At 38.9% G+C, this 21,903-nt stretch overlaps 1 protein-coding gene across 7 annotated transcripts in view; it reads right to left on the bottom strand.

Annotated features, from left to right (window-relative positions):
• Atp13a5 (ATPase 13A5) overlaps positions 1-16,730 on the bottom strand; it is a 103,016-nt gene extending 86,286 nt beyond the window's left edge. Inside the window, exons 1-5 of one of the 7 annotated variants that reach the window (XM_087186695.1) lie at positions 16,206-16,730; positions 1,842-2,015; positions 619-765; positions 343-413; positions 158-238 (exon numbers count right to left, since the gene is read on the bottom strand). In XM_087186695.1, coding sequence (XP_087042821.1) covers positions 158-238; positions 343-413; positions 619-765; positions 1,842-2,015; positions 16,206-16,268 — 536 coding nt within the window. In that variant the 5' untranslated portion in view covers positions 16,269-16,730. The remainder of the gene's footprint in view (positions 1-157; positions 239-342; positions 414-618; positions 766-1,841; positions 2,016-16,205) is intronic. The other 6 variants (XM_087186698.1, XM_087186697.1, XM_087186696.1 and 3 more) reach the window with 6 other exon arrangements.
• Positions 16,731-21,903: the final 5,173 nt, after the last annotated feature.

Below are 21,903 nucleotides of genomic sequence, written 5' to 3'. Positions count from 1 at the left end.
CCTTTAACAAATAATTCAGAAACTCAGAAGTCCACACATGAATTGTGATTCTATCAAGGAGATGAAACATTATGCCAATCACGCAAGGGGGATGACACATTTAGTACTTCATTTTCCTACCAGCATAGTTTACTCTCACGGGCACTGTACATCCTACCTGACCTCTTGCTCTTCACTACTCAGACCCAAGCCAAACGTGTGGTGGATGTCATAGCAGGAGTTGCTATCTTCCAGCAGCCTAGGATGTGGTTGGGACAGGAGCCACACTTCAGTTCATGACACGCAACAAGCCAGTGTTCTTCCCTTATACCCCCAGGTAGTGATAACAAAAGTCATACCTACCCCACTTTCTGAAAACGCTTCTCCAGGTGATCCCACACGTACCTGATTTTCTGCACTTGGATGCATCGCAGCTGCAATCACAAATGGGATCCATCAGGTGTCATTCACAAAAAAGTTCACTGAAGTGGGGTTGTGCAATGCAGGTCTAGGTGCCTCTCACCCTCTTTGGTAATAGCTGTCATTCCCAGCCTGATAGCATTGTATTCAGAGCTTCCAACCACAAACACTTATTTTATTCTTTCTCTGAAATAACATGGCACTCTTACAATCACTTACTTTTAATTCTGGTTTCAGTATGGCTCGGTTAATGACAGAGTGGCAGTCAGCCACCAGGGTGTCTTCCGGGTTCTTGCTTATAGGAAACTTCAGCGTGGATAAGTAGAGACAGAGCACTTTCTTCCTCATGTATCTTTGAAATTCGTCCTAAAAAAGTCATTTCAGCCTTTGAAATTTTCCAGTGTTATTTCACAAGGTGCTCAATTAACAAGATACCTACCACATGTTAGACCAGTGAGTGGTTCCCAAGCAAGAACATCAGCATTATCTTTGAACTTACTAGAAATGCAAATTCTCAGCCTCACCCCAAACCTACTGAATCAGAAATTCTGGTGGTGGGGGCTCGGTCTGTGTTTCAATCCAGAGGATTCTGATTTGAGCAATAATTTGAGAACCACTGGGCTATAAAATCATCGAGGAAAAAACTACTTTGTAGAAAAGGCTTTATGTCTAGAAAAGGGTTTCTATCTATTTTTAAATAACACTTCATTATTCAAAATGTTTAATATTCTCCAAAATACATATTTTTGAAAACAACAAATGATTATTCCTATATTACTGCATAAGAGTTGTGACTCTAACACCAGCTGCCCATAAAATGGCTAGGAGCACTGCCCAATACCCTGACATACTAGAAACTTCCCCGGGTTGAAGTGAAGGAAGTGTCTTCCTTCCTGGGCTGAAAAGAGACAGTTTGCTTGTTGCATTGATAGTTTTTCCATCTCCTTTGTCTGGCCTAGGAAAACTTAGGAATTCTGGCTCATCAGTCAGTAGACCACAGATGCAGTATAGAAGACATGATTGTAGCTTTTCATTTCTTTCTTTAAATGTATTTTTATTTTTAACTGCCACATAGTAGCTGTATATGTGGAAGGGTCACACTTGTGATGTTTATCGTTTCTTTGTGTTGGAAACATTCACAATCTTCTCATCAAGCTGCAATGAAATAGTCAGTTGTCACCAGCCATAGCTACCCCACTGTGCTGGAGAGCTTTAGAAGTTATTCCTCTTACTCTGCTGCAGGCCTACACCTGTTAGCTAACCATCCTCCCTCTGTCGCTCACTCCCCACACACTTCTCAGACTATGGTGACAATATTCTACTCTCTACTTCCGTAAGATCTACTTCTGTGAGCTTCACAGTGCCACATGGAAGTGAGGGCATGTAGCATCTGTCTCTCTGTGCCGATCATGGCATTCGAAACATAACAAAGGGGCACACACCGTTGTCCTCAGCAAAACAGTGTCTGCTTCTTGCAAAGGGCATGGGACACAGTTGGCCCACACCCTCCACTCGGGCCTCCAGTAGAACACCAGCGGAAGGACCCCCGCAGTCAGCACAGATGCTACGAGGCTCACGGCTCTCCGCAGAGTCTGGGTATTGTAGCCAAACACCTCCTGGACGGTAAATAACACATCATTCTATTTTTCCATTTTCACATAAACGCATCATTTGTTTCAACAGACACAAACTTTAGAAGCATGAGTGATGGTTGGGAGAAAAATTTGGCATCAAATAGTCGAGTCAGGTTGACTGCTTGCAACTGTCAGCTGATAGAATAAGCAAAGGTCTCCTTTTACTCCCTTGGTTTGTAAAGTGAAAACATTACCAGGAGGAGCAAGCAGCAGGCAGTTCTTTTTCCTTCAGTGTATTCATAGGAGTCACCTCGGATTTTTATAAAATACCTCATGTTCTGAACCAAACATTTTAAAGCATAAAATATGTTTAAAATTGTTTGCATTATTTTATTGAAGAAAGATAAATTTATAACTGATATGATCCACACAATATCTAGCCTTATCCAGATTTGGAATTGTTTTGTAAATATGACTCTAAATGATTAAAGGTATCGGTAGAAGTACTGCTTACTATAAGTGTGATATAAATTAAGAGATCACCCATGGACATGAAAGACTTTCAAAACACGTTTTACCTTTATTTACCTCGAGAGTAAGGTGCTGCAATATTTGTACTTTTTGTAATAGTTTAGTAAGTATTTGTCATAAGTTGAGTAGACTTGAAGTATGATTTTACGGGGGAAATAGATTCTGTTATTTGAAGCCAATTTATAGTTTCTAATTTCTACAATGAAGTTTTACAGCATTGTTTTACAAGTTTCAAAACTTAACATTTTAGTGTAGTTTGAAGCCCCTGAGAGATGCTGACTGTGGATGACGTCTTTTGCCTGAGGTTCCACTGCTTGCTTGCTTTCTTTTTTTCTAACTCTGAACTCCCATGTCTGAATCACAGAGCTGTAAAGTCATGGAAACTGATTTCTATTGAGTTTCTATCACACGTTTGATGAGGAAACCTCTTGAATTTTATGCTAGTTTCGATCATGCTGTGGGACAGCAGAGCTCTTGGCTTCATTCTTGGGCAAAGTTTTCATCTCCCATGTGCCACTTTCATTAACTTTTCCTAATAACACTATGGTAGATAAAGACTGTAATAACAGTTGTTGAAAGTGACCCTTAAGGGTGGTGGGAAGGTCATGGGCATAAGAACCAGAAGCTGTAAGTTGGAATCACTACTCTTCTCTGTTTCAGCTATGTGACCCCAGGTAACCCATTTCACCTGTAAGGGATCCCATTTTATTCCTCTACAAAAACAACTAGAAATATATGCCTTAAAGGGAAGTTGTGCTCAAATAAGGTAACGTCTGTTGGATTGTACTATAAACTAATTACAATCATGAGAGTCCCTGTCCACCAGTACTTAACAATGTCACTAATCTGGGGGAAAATATTTGTTAAGCTTAGTGATGCAGTCACTTTGTCTTGAGGTTACTCGTGCAAAATTGAAATTTGATTCAGAAACATTTGTTCACTGTGCTTTCAAGCATATTTTCAACTGGATCTTCTCCTTCTCTTCCTATGTTCCCTATGCTTCTTCTATAAACCTTAATTTTATTTGTGAATTATGGTTTCATTAGATTCAAATAAAACATAGCACATACTATGTTCTTTAAGCATTTATATATGTTCTTATATTCTTTAAGCATTTATGAGGGGTTATTGTCAAAGCCCAAGTGTGTGCAAAAAAAGCCGAACAATTTAAAATTTTAATATAACTTTGTGGCTGAAATCAGTGTATTCATAAACAACTTTCTTGTTTTTCTGTGTATTTACACACAGCATGGTATTGGTCATCATAATTCTGGTACCCCTTCAGTTCTATATAACTTAATTTTATAAAAGAATTCACAATTTTAGCAAGACTGCAATGAAATCATTATAGGTTCACATTGCTAAAACCTTTTGAATTATAATAATTCTTTAGGGAAAGTAAGGCTACAAATGGTATCAAGCATTATGAAGATATTTCTATCCCTTGAATCAATAATTCCTCACTTGAAAATATGCTCTAATGAAATATACAAGAAAAGTTATGACTACAAAACTTTCAATGCAGCATTATCTCTAATTTGGAGAATTAGATGGTAACTAATAAATAGCTCAATGAATTATGAAACACCAAAACAGTGGGCTGTGATTGTACCATTGAAAACAAACCAATGTAGGCTATTAATGTAGAAACCTGGGGCATTCTGATACATGTTCAGCAAACAACAACAACAAAAGAACAAGCAGAACAAATGGAAACCAAATACCAACATCATACATTTAACCCAACTATGTAGAAACTACATTAAATGTAAATGCTCTTAATACTATAATTGAAAGCAAAGATTGTTCGCCTTGATAATAAAAGGCGTACAATTCGCTTTTATCAGGAAGAAAATCAGAACATCACCTCATTAGATACAAAAAAAGACAGATATCATTCACCACTATTATGAGATTTTTTGAAAAACTCTCAGCAAACTATAACTAGATGGAAATATCCTTCAGCTCATACCATACTTACTGATGAAATATTGAGATTTCTCCCTGAGGGCCACAAACAAAGCAAAAGTATCAACAGTCACCACTAACATTCATCAGTTTAGGACTGGAAGTCTTAACCAGTACAATCAGTCAAGAAAAAGAGATGAAGATTTTAACAACTGTAAAACGCTATGTGTAAATAATGTTATATACACTTAAGCATCCAAAAGAATGTTCAAACAAATTATAACAATTAATAAGTGAATACATTAAGGTTGCTGGATACTACATAAGTATAGAAAAAAATTGTGTTTGTATCTACTAGTAACAGACAATTGGAAAATTAATTAATATTTATAATAGCAAAGAAAAAATTAAGTTTTATAATAAATCTAACAAAGTTGTGAAAAACTTTTAAACAGAAAACTACACATTATTGCTAAGTCACAGTAAAGACATAAGTAAATGGAGAGTTTTATTAAGTTTGGGAATTAGACATTAAATTTCCAGTAAAATATCATCAGACATTTTTTGTGGTAATAAATGAGCTGATTGTAAAATTGGTATGGATATGCCAAGTACCTAGGATAGTCAAGACAATAACTCCAGTGAACAAATGTGGAGGACTTACACCATCAGAGGTGAAGACTTACTACAAAGCCACAGTCATTAGGAAATCAAGATATACAAAGTATACGTGAAAAGGCAACAAAACAAAACAGTCCAGAAAGGAACTCAAAAATGATCACATTACTTGCAGCAAAGGAACTACTGCAATCAGCAGGGGAAAGACGCTTTGCTCAATAAATACTGGAGGAGCAAAATGAACAGTTCTGGGGAAAAAAAGGAGCTTTCTCCTCATTTGAGATAGCACACATAGGTAAATGTATACATTGAAAAAATAAATCATCTGAAAGAAAATATAGGAGAAATTTTTTTCAGAAATACTAAGTACATAACTATTTCTTAAACAGAAAACAAAAAGACAAAAATATTTTTAGCTTCATTGAAATTAAAAACTTCTGTTCAAAGGCTTTATAAAGAAGATATTAGCTAGATACAGAGATAAAGATGGAGATAGAGATGTATATATATATGGATGTGTGTATTTATATTATATACCTATATACTATATCTACAGATACAGATATAGATAGACATAGAGATATAGATATGTATACACAGATCTCTACATAAATATATAACTATAGATATAAATTTAGTTATTGATATATATGTGTATATGTACACCCATTTATAAAGGGATTCATTTTTTGATTATATAAAAATCTGCTTCAGATCAATTAAAAATAATTAAAAACAAAATAAAATGGGCAAAAGACTTGAATAAGCACTTTATAAAAGAGGACTTCAAGATGAGTTATATTATCAAGAAACTATTCGTTATCATATCATTGAGAAAAAAAAAAAACTTGTAATATGTCACAGTTTACAATAGCTGTGACAATCCTAAAAAGAAATGAAGTTGGAAGATTTACACAATCAAGTTGGAGGACTTATTCTGAAGCTACACAATGATACAATGACACAATACAGTCAAAGAATATCTAAAATTAAGATTTAATTTATCAAGTGGCAGTAAAGATATGGAACAAATAGAACTGTTCTATATTGTTGATGGAAGTGTGAATTGATAAAAATACCTTGAAAAACTGTACTATTTAAAGACATGACTATCTTCTTTACTCCATTCTTAGATTTTTAGACAGGATAAATGAATGTGAATATCCCCCCAAAAGATTTATTCAAAAATATTCAGATTAGCTGTATTCATAAAAGCCCCAAACTAGAAACAATCCAAAAATCTATCAGCAGGAGAAAAATAAATACATTCTGTGTTTTTATATAATGTATACTACAAAACAGTTTTTTTAGAAAGAAGAAGAACCCTGATGCATACACCAACACGGACAATTTTCTGACATTAATACTGAGTAAATGAACTTCCATAAAGCAGTACACCCTTATACTAAGTCAGAATGAGTAAAAGCAATTGATAATGGAAGTCACATGAACTGTGCACTTAAAATGACTGCACTTTGTTGACACTATTTTATTTATTATATATGTCAATGAAGAAAAAGAAAAAGACAGTGGGAAGTATTTGTCTGTAAGATACTTTGTTCCATGCAGATAAACCAGATTTTAATTATCTGAATAGAGATAAATCAGGAACCAAAAGTTGTAGCAAAATTTAGAAGTTAGTAAAAGAAGAACAGTCACAGAAGAGAATTCCATGAGAAAGGAGAAGTTTGGTGAAGTTGGAAGACTGTAGCTGCCCCCATCTTGGTGTGAACAGTTACTAAGAGCTGTTGTTCATAGGGATAGAAGTAAAATCATATCCCTAATAGAGAACCTACCAAGATAAGTACAAAGGTTTCTGTGAATGACACTCCCATGGCTGGAGATGCCTTGCTGTCTGTTAAAATGAAAGAAAGAAGGGATGGGACAGAAGAAGGAGAGAGATAAAATGGAGGAGGAGAAAAACTGAAGAAAAGAAGAAAAAGCTTGTAAATGGCAAAGTGGCTTCCTGAAATGTGTGGTACTTTGAGTAAAGATGAATAGAAGCAATGTTTTTGCTTCCTTGATAAATTGGCTTTGTAACCCTTGGTACTACTCCTTTCTAAATCATTTCTGTTTTCCCCAAGGTATGTGACTGGGTATGGGACTTGAGATTTTGGTTAAGGAATCACAGCTTTATCTAGCATTCTTTTAATCAAATACTCTCAATGGGTTCACCAGTGTTTCTGGTTAGAGTTCATCACAGTATGTTTCATTTTGACCAATTAATTGCAAGTATAACTTAATTTTTTAATGATGATTCTTCGGATGCAGCCAGAATCACTCAGATTCCTCCTAAATATTTGTAAACTACCAGTAAAATCCATTGAGAAAGGCAAGGTAGAGGAGGGAGAGAAGAGCAATATTTCATGTCACCAGAAGAAAATAAATAGGACCCAGGGTTGTGTAAATGTAAAGATACAGGGACTAAAATGAGAGAATCAAAATGTCCAACCCATTATACACGGTTCCTCGTGGTAAAGTGAGTTTCACCACCTCTTACTTATGTGACCTCAGGATTTCATTTCTCTAAGCTTCAGTTTTCTTCTCTGTACTTGGAGAAAATTAATAGCACACACCTGGAGTGGTTGTACAGACTGGAGGAGAGGGGTGAGGTGTTAGCAAAGGGGAAGCTCTGTCATTCTGGACACCGGGGCTGAGAAGGTTCAGTCAAAGGGGAAGAGAGGTGATGGTCAATACCTGGGGTCAAGGTTGGTAATGGAAACAGGCTGTGTTCTCTCAGGCCAGGGACCCAGCTATGCCACCTACTACCGGAGCTAAAGAACACAGAGCCTGTCACATAGATTCGATTTGTTTTCTCTCCAAGCAGTGTTGTCCTTCTCCCTTTTTGGTTTGTGACTAATCTCTGTATTCCAGGTTCCAGGAGAAGAACCACAGCCCAATCCGTTTGTTCTCAGCCCAGGAAAGGGAGAAAGAAGCATGATGAAAAGTAGCAATGAAGTTGATGCCTAACATCACAGCTGAAAGCCAAGGTTCCTTTCCAGGTCTGAGCCCATGGCCTCTGTTCTTTATTCCCTTCCCATTGCCTCCTGGGGCCGCTCTGTTCCTTGCACCATCAGTGTGCCATCAATTGCGCCAACTATGATTTAAATTTGCTTAACTTTAGATTTCTCATGGGGAAAACATGGCTGGTTATAAAACACAAAAGAAGTAGATTGGTGTGGCATTTAAAAGCTGGGAATGTGACATTAAACAATAAAGCTCGACTCATTCTTCCACCATTTAACCAAAAACATGGCTTCTGGTGACCCATTTTACTTCTTTGGATGCTTCCACCAATGGAAAAAAACAATAACTATTTTTCACGGTGAGAAACTAATAAGATAACCCATACGAAGCACATAGCACAGTTCCTGAAACATTCTGAGGACCTAGTATGTGTTAAGAGTTAATGTTGCCTTGGATAATACACAACTCAACAAAAGTTCAGTAAATTAAAACTGGATAATCCCATCAGATTCATTGTGAAATGATTTGACCACGGGCAAGATGCCGAAAGAGATGCTATTTTGAAAAGTGACTGATCTGATGGCTTAAATGGAGTTTCTGCTGTTCCCCAAGAGTACCAGTTGTCAAAAGAAATCTGCTCACTTTTGGAGCATGGGAAAATGGAGAGAAGTGCTTTAAGGTAAATGTGAATCCATTCAAAGATTAGCTAAATGTAGTAACTGTATACCTGAGTGTGTGTGCCTATGCACACAGAGACACACAAACACATACACACTAATTTCTCTTCCCTTATACACAAGGAAAGTAGTATAATACAGTACCTCTGATGCTTATGCAATGTGATCCCACATGTATTACTTAACCAAGCCTCAGTTTCCTCGATAATAAAATGAGTATTTGAGCGACCACCTCATAGGAATTAAATGGAAACATACACGAATTATCCTATAAAAATGTTTTAAAATTATTTCCCTTCATTTTCTTATTGGTCGTTCCTACACTCGCCATCAGATGTAGAACTAAGTTTGGTCAAATCCTTCAGAAAAGGAGAATTATAGGGTGAACCTTAATCTAAACATTTTCCCCAAAACTCTCTTCTGTTGTATCCTCCTAAACTCCTAATCTGCTACTGATTTTTCAGCATTTGCTCAAGACTGGTCTTGCGGAGATTTTAAAAATTTTTTGAAAATCCTTTCATACTTACATTCCCTGTGAGTCTAGCCATTGGAAATGTTTGCTGCTTACCCAGCACTATAGGTATAGTAGTGTGTGATTCAAATCCTTGGAAATGGATATTTCAGTTTACAGTTCATAGCATTTTAGCTTACTCAGTCCAAGATTCTTTTGGTAGAAAGATATAAATTTATTTGCCCAACCAAGACAACAAAAAATAACTCTCAGTACCCAAACAATGGCCTTTGGTAAATGCCAGTGCCAGTTGTGTTGTGTTTTCTTTGCTGTGATGTGTTGGGCTTTTCCATGGTAAGAATGTTCCAACAGCCTTAGAACAATTAAGCTTTTGCTAACTTGCTAACTGTTCAAATTTTTAGTCACTTGAGTCATAGCCAAGGAGATCATATCTCTGTGTCCTTCTATGAGGCTAGAATTCATTATGTTTTATCTTTTTATAAGCGACAATCACAGTACCAAGTTTCTACTTATTATGAACAATCCACCTTTTGTTTCCTCTATCTGGACATGCCAAACAGCATTCCTTTGTGTGTTAGATGGGAGGACCGTCTTCCAACTCTGCCCTCTTCTCTGTACCTCTCCCAGTGCACCAAGGTTTCTCTCTTTAATGTTAGGATAATATTGTCCCTGGTTAACGTATCATGCTGTTCTGGCCATTACTGCCTAACTCTTTATACTGATTTGACTGCAGCTACTATTTATCACTAAATGGCAACCATTATTACTCATGGTTTCACATAATATGCCCTGAATTCATGCTGTAGAATGCCCTGTGTAAGAACAAGATCTTTTGAATCACTTTACTTATGTTTGTTTGACAATCTGAACAAATCTTCCTTGAGTACTTACTTAGATGCCATTTAATCTTCACCATAACTCTATGAATTGGGCTTTATTATTCATTAAAATAAGTATGGTTGATGATATTTATAAATTGCTATTATTTGTAGCTCAAAGAAACTGAATCTTGAAGATATTCAAAATAATTACTGAGTTCAGTCTGTTACATTTTCGCTTCGTGCTTTCTTTCTGGAATAAAAAGACCCCTCACTCTTCAGCAGTGTGAATCAAAACCCAATACCAGCCAAGGGAATGTATTATCACTCGTGGTCATGAGGATTCCCATAACATCGAGCTGTACCATACCAGAAGTGCTAGCACGTTAACTTCCTGCACGTTAAAGTGCAACTAAGGGTGCTTGCTTGCTGAGACTAACAGGGAGAGAATAGTAGGTGTGGAAAAGAAAGTGTTGTGACATCTGACCTGATTAACAGGGACAGTTTCTGGAACCAGAATTTGCCCCATGTCAAGGGCACGGGACAACGAGGCATACAAGGTTAAAGATCGTCTATAGAATAAGAGCGCCACTGATCAGGAGGAGCCTCAGATTATTTGGTTCAAATTTCCTGCCATGAAGAAAGACCTGTACAGTGTTCTTGGTCAATGTGGCTCTATTGTCTGCTGAAACAGGTTTTTCAAAACTTTACACGGTTGCACACCTTTGCTGGTCAGCTGTGGTGGTGAACCAGTTTCCTGTCATGCAGAGCGAGCTTAGCAGCTGAAAACAGAGTGAAACTAACACCTCACAGTTCCCACAGGCTGAGTCCATTTAGCTGGGTCCTTAACTCAGCATTTCACAAGACTGAAATGAAGGCATCACCCAGGCTGGGTTCCTCCTGCCACACGGTGCCCTCTTTCAAGTTCACATGGCTTCTGGCAGGACTTAGTTCCTTGTATCTTCAGACTGAAGCCCCTATTCTCTTGCTGGCTAGCAGCTGGAAGCTACTGTTAGTTCTTAGAGAACACTTAGAGCTCCTTTCCACACTGTGCCCTCCACCTTCAAAAGAAAACTTCCCTTGCATCAAATCCTGTTCCTGCCTTCAGTTTCTCTGGAGTCTAAGAAAGGTCCAGGCTAATGTAGTCACCTGATTAGGCCAGGCCCACTAAGTCTCCCTTTTAAGGATCTCAGTGGAGTACAGTGCTGAGAATACCTGTGAAGCCCTTTGGCTCTGCATTAAAGCATAATCATAGGAATCATAGCTTATATTTTATAGGTTCTTTCCACCCTCAAGTGGAGGAGATTACACAAGGGCCGAAGTCACTGGTAGAGTGTCATCCTGAGATTCCTGCAGCACAGCAGTTAGGAAATTTAACCAGGACAGAGTCTGCCGACCTCTATTGATTCTCCATGTCATCCACTCCATTACAGGAAGACTGGAAGACAGCCACCATAGCTGTTATTTGGGGAACCACCGCCAGTTTCTTTTAAATACTGCAGTTTTCATTTGTGATAAACAGATACCCCCCCCCTCAAATACACTAATTCTGGAACTAGCTATAATTTCCTAGAGGTTTCCCTAAAAGCACAAATCAGAACAGAACTATTTTTATTTCGCCTGCTAAAAAAAACTTCTATCAAGACATTCCAGGACTAACTTCATAGCTGCATCAGGCTGCAAGAACAATTTAGTCATAATCAAGTCAAGCACTTCCATTAGCTTTTCATGGACAGACCCCAAGCCCGAGTCCCTCACACTCTCCTTCTATGCCTTAATGATAATGTGAAACAACAACTCAGTGGTAGAGCTCATTGTATGGCATCTTGACTGTTCTCTCCCAAAATCTAGCCTAGAAAAAGATTTTAAAACTTGATCCTGTAAACTGTATTGTTATCTCTGTCTCCCAGCTACGTGTCAGTTGAAGATTGTTAAGCTTGCCTTCATCCAAATTGCAATATATATGTTGACAGGAGAGAGCCAATAGGGCTGGCTTTTCCATTTCAATTTTCACCTTTTCATATTAATCCCTGAATACTTTGGGGGGCTGGGGGAGCAGGGAAAGAGCCTTTTAATGGAAGATAAGGAATACATATTATGTGTTTTAATCTAAACACTCAAATTTCCTAACATTCCATATCACATACTATTTCTCTCTGTAATGATAGAACCCCAGCAATTATCATTCTCAAAGTTTTCATCAGAGAAACAGGAAATATGCTCAACATCACATTTACCTAATGTATGCATGTCTGCATTTTTCAATTTTCATCACATAAATGCAAGGCAAATAAATCCCTTTACATAGCATTTTCCATATTTTGTACATAACCCTCCCCAAACCTGTGAGTCAGGAGGGTGACTGGCATTATTTTCAGGCAACCAGCAAGGTCCAGAAAGGTTTCCACCACTAGATGGCTGGCTGCAGAATAAAGCAGAGCACACGGCTGAGCTCCACATCTGCCGTTTCAGAGTTCAGGGCTCCTCCACAGTTTGCAGGAGAAAAGGAGTAGGAAGCCAAATGCCCTCCTATCAAGTCTGCGCTGTATACACCAAGCACTCATTTTTCCTTCTAGGGCTGCTTGCTACTCTTACTTGGAATGGTCCCATCTGGGCACTGGGTATCTAGGTACAGAACAGGCACTCAGGCCTGGCCAGGCTTTGCAACTAATGTGAGTAGGGGCAGCCCTCGGGGTTCAGTGGGGCCAGGGTGAAGATCCTCTGCAGGAAAGAAATGTGTGAGTGCGCATAGCCAGGGAGGAGCCTGGAGCAGAGGCTGACGTGCACGTTGTACCTCCAGGTGAGCCTGGCTGAGAGGAGACAGTGATGGTTCCCCCCAGAAGGGTAGCGGTGTGAAACACCACCTGTCACTCATTGAGAGCGGCCCGTCCTTTCTTTCTTGTGAAGTTCGATGGAACAGCCAGGAGAGAATCTGTGCGTGCCTCTACCCACATGGACACACACACACCTGCACACCTGCACACCCGCATGCAGGAAGGAGTCCAGAGATCCGTAAGTGTGGGAAATGCAGACTATGTGAAGAACTGGGATGTATCTGAGACCCTGAGCATCCCTGCTGCTCTCTGTCTACATTTTCCTCCTCTTATTTCTCAAATCTAAGTGACAGGGAGAAAAAGGAGACCTTTCTAGAAAACCTCTTGACACACTGTTTCACAGAAGACATGTTTGGAAAAGCTATGTCCATTTATTTCATTCTCACCACAATGCTAAGTAGCACTAGGCATTACCATTGCACCTGCCTGGGAACTCAGGCAGGATAACTGGTCTAACCGAACTGGGCTGCCAGCCAGGGCAGCCCAAGGCCACAGCCATTCCACATCCACCCCAGCTGCACGCTCCAGGCTCAAGAGAGCATGTGCTGTGAAGGGTCCTGGGGCTGCTGGTCTTCTGAGGACCTCAACAGAAGATGAGAAAAGCTGTCTGAGGATGGAAAGACAAGCTTTAGGTAAAAGAGGAGTCAACCAGGCAGGGTGCAGGTACCTCTAATCCCAGCACTCTACCAGGCCGAGGCAGGAGGATTGCAAGTTTGAGTCCCACATATGGAACTTAACAAACACTTGTCACAAAATAAAAAATAAAACATGGGCTGGAGGTGTAGCTCAGTGCAAAAACCCTAGGTTCAATCCCAAGTACTGAAAAAAAAATTTTTTTTTTAAAGGAAAAGAAGACCCTCAGAGCTAGACCATACTGGGGAAGGTGGGGTTGGGTAGAGTAAGTTGGGAAGAAAATCGAGGTCTGTAAAGTGAGGGTGTCCGTCCTCTGGGCTGTCCTGCAGGTGGAATGAAACACTGCTTGTCAAGCGCCAGCATGTACCCAGGATGGGAACATTACCGCCCACCCAGGAGTGAGGGCCTGAGAACAGGAGACCGGGGTGTTCAAGTTCCGCTTTAGAAACTAACACAAAGCTTCATTTGTGCTGAGCTCAGCAAAACAACCTCAGGCTGCACCTGAATAATTCACAGGCTGTCCCCATGTGCTTAGCTTCTTCCCGGGTGTTTGATTGAAGGAATTTATTATTTGCTCCTACAGTGTCTAGTTCTCACCTGAGAGCTTCTCACACCATCCCAAGTGATTGCTCATTTGAAATGATGAATGCAAGTAGAAGTCAGGGTAGATGGAAGGCAACCTTCAGGGAATGAAGAGCATGTGGGGAAGACTGTGAGAGTCACAGACTGGCCCTGTCCACGTTTACTTTGACCTACTGATTATTTTTAAAAATTAATTTCTGAAATTCATAACCAGACTATATCACATAAAAACCCAAAGGTCTGGCTTCCCTTCAAAACGCTGCAGATCTGATCACTGCTGGGTTGCAGGAAAGCAGTTGCCTGGAGCTGAGCCCCAGCTTCCTCTGTAGCCTGTGTGTTGAGGCCACCTGAGTTCCCACGGGCCCACCTGACCCTTTGGGTCACCTAATCTGCTGGAGGAGGATTTGCCTCTGTGCTCTGTGCCCAAGAGTAAGCTTTGTGAGAGAGAAATCTGCAGCCAGCTCCACTCCCCAGAGTTCCCTGAGCGTGAGGTCAGCATGCTGAGATTCCAAATCGAACACTTCAGTGGCAGTCTCTAGAAATGTTCGATCACTCACAGAAAGAAAAGGAAAAGGAAAGAAAGAAGAATCCTTGGATACCAATTCCTTCCCTCAGTTAAAACACCAAGCCATCATCCTCACAACACTACAACTGATTAGAGAGGAGAATGAAGATCATGATAAGGTTTCCATGAACTCTCATCCACATGTTCAAAATATATCGGACCTGGCACAGAGGCGATCCTCAATGAGCACAGGTAAATAGATTTTAATTCTTTTAATCCCTTTAGTCTGAAAATTGTAAAGCACTGTACTATCATAGTATTCAGCATGCATAAAAATGCAGGAATATGGGCCACATTTGTCTTATTAAATCTACCAGCCACATTAAAGAAGTAAAAAGAAGCAGATGGAATTAGTTTTCAAAGTTGATTCTATTCAACACAGTCTATCTAAAAGAACAGCATTTCAATATGTAACCAATACAAAAATTGTTCATAGGATAGTTTCCATTTTTTATGAAGTTCTTCAAAATCCAATAAGTATTTTGCACATACAGCATATCTCAATTTGGACCTGCTACTTTTCCAGTACTCGAAAAACCACAGGAGGCCAGAGGCTGCCCTACTGGACCACACAGCAACAGATGTAATCTACATGACATCACATGTTTTTCCTAAATTAACTGAGGAGGTGAGGTGGTGAAAGCAGGTGTGGATTTCCCACAGCACTCAGGGAAGCAGCGAGGCCGGACAGGAAAGAGACACCTTCTGATATAAAAGCCATGTTCTCTGGGCTCTCTTTGGCCCCTGTTACTCTTCTGTCCCTTCCCCTGTCTCCTTTCCCATTGTCTAACTGGGGACCCTGTTGCAGAGTGGGTGCCCTGGTGTGGAAAGGATCACAGAGTGGCTGGATTCCCAGCCTGTCCTTTGCAGACTAATGACCTGCGGCAAGTTATTTAATCTCCCTGGTCTCAGATTTCTCTTCTGTGAAATACAATTAGTTCCTTTATTACTGAGTTCTGAGGATTAAATCCTAAATGCAAACTCCTCAGCACCACATAGACACTGTAAGAGTCTTCAATATTTAATGATGTTCTTTTAAAGATTTATATATGTTTGGAAGAAGTGGTAGCAGAAAAAAAAAGAATCAAAGACATGAAACTTTCTTTTTAATATGTGCTAGAATCCCAGGAAATGCATTATTATTTATTTCCTCAGCACCTGGTGTTTAAAACTTCTCTTGATCTTAGGGAAAAGCATGACCTCAGCCCAAAGCACCCTGAGTCCAGGTTATGCGGACACAGCAAAAGAAGAGTTTCCATTTTTACCAGTTACATCTCTGAAGTTGCGTCTCTGAATACATGGTGACCTAGGTGACACAGAGACACACCTGGATGACCACCATGTGAGCATGCACTCTGAGGACTCTGCAAATGTCTAGGAAGCATCACTTGGGCCACCCACTATGGAGATGGCAAGAGCTCTACCACCCAGAGGACACAACCACCTCAGCACCTGTAGATCCCCCCTCAGTATGATTGTGTCTTGCAGCTCACAAAGCCCTACCAGACTTCACCCTTTCCAGGCCCACGATAGCATCCTCAGAGCTGCAGTCTGTCCTCTCATTTACCTGAGAGTGTAGCGCAGCTCACAGCCTTGGGAAAAATAATGAAAAGAAGGGGCCACTCACCAGCTCATCCTCTTCTCCTTGGTTGAGCAAAGCCCGATGCTCCTTCTTACTGTTCCCCTCCATCTAGAGCAGATTGGTTCGGGTCTCTCCTGGCCAACTCCTTGGGAAAATACCAAAACCACCTGTGTGTCTTTGAACTCGGTTGCTACTTCTCGCTGCTGTGCTCAGGTACTTATAAAATCTGTTGGCACACACCTTGCCTATTAGACCAACAATGGAAAAAGAGGAAATTTTCTCCTCAGCCACAGGATTGGTCTGTTCATCTATCCGCTTGATGTGGGTTTTTTCTTCCTTGTGTTTATTTACTAAGCTAGATGTGAGCGCCTCAGATTTAAGGAATGATGGGGGAAAGTTATTGAGCTAGAAAGATAAATAATTTCACAGGCTGTCCATAAATGTCTCAGCCAATGAATGGGAATGGCCACTCTGCTAGAAACCTGAGAAAAAAGGATTAACTAGTGAATGATACATAAAATCTCTGTGGAATTGAGCCCCACAGTGAGGTTGGCAGTGAGAACTGAAGGAAGGGAGATCAGTTTGTGAAAAGCAAGGAATCAGGAATCCTTCTGGAATCAGAAAAGCCAGATTTCTAATCTTTCAATGACTGGTGACCTTGAAAAAATAACTTAGAATCTGAATTCCAGGTTTCTAGTGCATGAAATGTCAATAATAATCATAAAGTTGATAGCAGTATTTAAGATGATATTTATAAAAGGCCAACGGTAACACCCATGACACTCAGTAAGAGATAAGTAATCACCATCATAATTAAAGCTAATCATGAAAAGAGATGCTTTTCAAAAGTAAACTATTATAATAAATTCATTTATTTCATTTTCTCTTTACAGTTTACAAAAAAGATTTCAAATAAGTGAAGTATATGGAGGAAGGAGAATCTAGAAAGGCTGAGTATTAAGGATATAAGACACATTTCCACACCTATGTAATCACCTCTGAATTTAATATTTTCATTAAAAAATAAGAAAACTGGGCCATTCTAGGGTTGAACTGTTCATGTTAAAAACTTTGACCATGGTAGAAAATTTACTCGGAGCGAAAACTATTAAAGGATGGCATTTGATTCTTTCCATTGGCTGACATTGTTGTTGGTTGCCTTGAGGGGGCCTAAGTGTCTACACTGGCACTCAAGAGAGGACTAAGTGCTGACACGTGCAGGAACGTGTGGCTGATGAGAATACAGAGACATCTATAGCTTTAAGCTTTTCACACCAGTAAGACTTCTGAGGTGCCCATACTAAAGAAAACTACGCTACCACGAATGTTGCAATCAAATCTAAGGAAGTGATCAGATTTGGAGAAATGAGTTCTGGTTTCAGCAAAATTTAATTAAAGACCTGAGTGATGTTATCATTCATTTTTGACCCATCAACTATTTATTCATATTTCTTGCTAAAACAACATCAGTTTTGTCTGGACAACATGATGTCAACTAAAAGTACTAATGATGAATCATGATTTCCCCGAAAGTGGGCACAGGACCCTGATTTAAACAATAAAATATTGGGTAAAGACAGCTTTAGGCAAGGATCTTGAGGCAAAGATTACCCTGTGGCTGAAAGAACATTTTTGTGTGTTTGTTTTCTATTCATTCCTTTCTTTCTTTGTTTGAAAGTTCATGTGGAGGTACAATGGGGATTATGTAGAGTAGGACCGGAGGGAGTGTCTTCACCTCCTAGTCCATGAAGCTTCTTAAAAGAAGACCCAGTGGGCATGGTGGCGTGGATTACAAGCACACCTCACCCTCCTCTTTGACAAAGACAAGTTTCCTAATCTGCACTTTCCATGGTCTCAAGGGAAACTAGTAGGTGTTCAACCTAGATCTGGACATTTTCTCTAAACTTAAATTCTTGTCATTTGCTCTATTGACCACTGGAGGGTTGCTAGAGCATTCTGCTTCATGAACACTGTTTAGCACCCACATCCACAAGACAGCTGACTCCTATAACAATTTCCAGTGGTGTAACATAGTAGAAGTGTGATCTAAGTTTGTGGTGTAAGAGGGCATTACTGGAGCAACGGAAGTAGGGTGTCTTCTTTGCAGTGTTTTAGTGAACCTGTTTCTTTCCATCTATGTCTCCACCTTCTTCAACATGTGGTTTCCAAGGCTTCTGTATGGTGTTATGAGAGTTTGAATGTGTGAAAGATAATAAGCGAAAATTTCTAGGGACTAGTCCTAGAAGAGGTACTTTGTATATATGCTAAAGACTGGCTAGAAATCAGTCAGATAACCACATTTACCTCCAAATTTGGCTCAGTATGTGATCTACGTTATGCTAGGAAGAACACAGTTAGTTTGGTGATCACCAAACTGCCACATAGACCCTATGATAATCTCAGCAAGCAGTAAAGCAACAGATCATCCTGGATCTCAAAGGACTCACAATCTGATGAAAGGGCAAAATCATGCAGAAGTTACTGTTCATACGTAGCAGAAGTGAGAGAGGCTCCCCTTGGACTTCCAAGAAGCTCCGTAGTGGGTGAGAGAGCATGGAGTAACACATGACATCCAATTAATAGTGAATTATTTGTGGCCACAAATAATTATTTGTGGCCACAGCCACAAAGATGAGAAAGATACGTGAGTGCTGGTACATGACCAATCCTCTATTTGAAATGCAAATTCAAACACCTGCTAACCATAGACAGAACAAACCATCCCTTGTTTCTTCCTCCCCTAACCACCCCTGGACCAAAACAATCCATGTATTCTCTATGGCATGAACAAAGCAGAGTGAACTTCCTTTAATTGAAATAAAGAATCTTTTCCCCAGCTCAAGGGGAAAGGATGATAATAGCCTTTCACCTTCTTTGCTTTAAATTTCAATTTAGGGATCAGTAAATTGAGAATTTGGTGAAATGTGTCAAATTGTACATGCACAGAAGTAAGATTCCAACTCATCTGGGGACAAAAAGAAGAGAAAATGTCCAAACTGTAAAAAGGGGCTTTTCCATGTTACCTCCGAATTTTTTCTTGCCCTGTGAATTAATTTAACAAACAGTATTAAGGTTGAAGAGGAAGCAGAAATGAATTAGACAACTATCCTACCCTTAATGAGTTAGGACTCTAGAAAGGAAACGAGATGGAACACAACTCTACTGCAGAAGAAATGATGGATTGCACCAGAAGGGATGACCAGAGGAAGTCTGGAAAAGGAAAGGGAGGCTCAAAGGATGAGGGTGTCTAGTCTGATGCACTATCGTGACCACTGAGAACATTGAGAATCTGATAAATCTGTAGATTTTTTTTCATTTTAGTAATAGAAAAATAAGTTCTACATTGACAATTCTTACTTTTGAAATTCAAATGAAGATTATAGAGTTGAAACTTTGATTTAACTTTTTATACTAAAATCTCGGTTCCTAATGATATTATTATGATTATTTATATGTTCTAATATATTCATTTATGTAGTATATTTGTATGTTTGTAATAGTTTCAAAATTACATTAACAATAAACTTAATAATGAGATCACCAGCTACAACTTAGAACTTAGTGGCATTTATTGATTGATTGATTTTTTTTATTTGTGGTATTAGGAGCTAATTTAAGAGGGTTTGCACTAATATACATTCCAAGCCATTTTGTTTTTTACATAAGACAAGGCCTCACTAAGTACCTATGTTGCACAGCCTGAGTTTCAACTTGTTTTGTGGGTTTTTTTTAATTTTATTTTATTGGTACATTTGGGGTATACAATACAATGACATTCATCATTGGAAATTTGCACCTTTACATAATCTCTCTTGGTTCTTGTTTTTTCACCCTTCCCCTGACCTCCCTTCAACCCCTCCACCCCTCCCTATTTACAAAGATTTGGTTTCCACTTTTCCATTTTCTCATATTAATTCCATCTCCTTCTTTCCTTTCCCCTACCCCTCCCACTTCCCCTTCCCCTTTGCCCCTTTTCTTCCTAGTTCACATTACCTATTATACATTTTAGCCCTTATTTACACTTTCAGTTTCTCACACCAGATAAACTATTTGGTATTTATACATGTTTGTCCTATTTATTTCACTTAAGAGTATCACCTCAATGTGCATCCATTTAGCTATAAATGTCTCTAATTTCTTATTTTTTATGGCTGAGTAGTACTCCATTTTATAAAAAAAAAAAAAAACACATTTTCTTTATCCAGTCTCCATTTGATGGGCATTTGGGCTGTTTCCAAGTTTTAGCTATTACAAATTGTGCTGCTATGAACATGGGTGCACATATATCACCGTGGTATGATTCTTTTAATTCTTTGGAGAAGATACCCAGCAGGGGAATAGCTGGGTCAAATGGGCCTTCCAGTCCCAGTTTTTTTGGGTTTTTTTTTTGTTATTGTTGTTGTTTTTATTTATTTTTCCCATTAAGTTTATTGGTACATTTTAGGTATAAAATACAGTTACATTCATCATTGGGATCTTGTAGCATTACATGAGTATCTTGGCTCTTATTTTTTCCCCTTCCCTTGCCCTCCCTTCACCCCCACATGCTTTCCTATTTGCAAAGACTTTGTTTCTATTTTTCTCCTCTTCTCATATTTTTTCTTTTCCCTTTTTTCCTTTCCCCTACCCTTCCCACTTCCCCTGCTCCTTTAGACCTTTGCTTTCTGTTTCACAATATCAATTATACATTTTTTAAATTACAGTATCAAGATCTAGGAGACATTACCACAGATTTTACAGAACTTAAATGGATATAGAAAGCGTATTTCAAAAATCTGTTTTGAAATAAATTTGGCAACTTCTAAGAAGTGCCTTGGAAGAAAAATTAATGAAACTAACTCTGGAGGAAATATAAAATTGGAATAGCACCTATTAAAGAAAGTATATTCCTAGCTTGAAAACCTACCTATATGACAACAGCAGGCTCATAAACATTTTAACTGATAAATTATATCAAACAATTAAAGCAGAAAAAAGAAGGAACACTTCTCCCCTCATTTTAGGAACTCAGCATTGTACTAATTCTAAAACTGGATAAAGATAATAGAAGAAAAATGTATGAACATAGATAGAAATTTGTTTAACAAAACAAACTATTCGAAGTCAGATCTGGCAGTATTTACAAAGTGGTTTTGTTATAGGGATGACAGTGTTGGATCAGCATCAGAAAATCCACTCCCAAAAGTCATCATTTTAACAGAGGAAAGTTGGAGAAAAAGTATTGGACTAAATTCTACAGCTGTTCATGGTAAAAGCTATCAGGAGCCTAGAAGTAGAACAGAACCTTCTCAACAGATTAAAGACATGTACTCCATACTTCCAGTGAGAATGCCTTATATGAATGGAGAAGATACAATGCTTTCTCCTTAAGGTGGGGAACAAGGGCAGATATGCTTACTCTTTATCTGTGGATTAAACTTTGAAACCTAGGCCCCACCAAAATAGTCTGGCAATAAAATGACACAATTAGGATAGGATTGGCAAGGTAGAAGCAAAATCTTTATATGTAGATGAAATGATCATCTACAGAGAAAATACTAAGAAATCTCTAGGAGCCCCTAGAACTTGTACTTGAATTTAGCAGGATTAGAAAACACAAGGTATATATAAAAAGTCAAGTCTGTGTATACTTGCTATAAATGAAGAATTGGATATTGAAATTTAAAAGCTACGTAGGAGTACAAAGGACCTAGAAAAGTTAAAACAAAAACAAAAACAAAAACAGTGTTGGAAGACGTTTAGT

This window comes from Heterocephalus glaber, unplaced genomic scaffold (genome assembly GCF_053883595.1).
Source record: "Heterocephalus glaber isolate CG9 unplaced genomic scaffold, H.glaber_assembly_v1.0 deba00001504, whole genome shotgun sequence".
Lineage (NCBI taxonomy): Eukaryota > Metazoa > Chordata > Mammalia > Rodentia > Bathyergidae > Heterocephalus > Heterocephalus glaber.
This window is presented reverse-complemented; position numbering and strand designations above follow the sequence as displayed.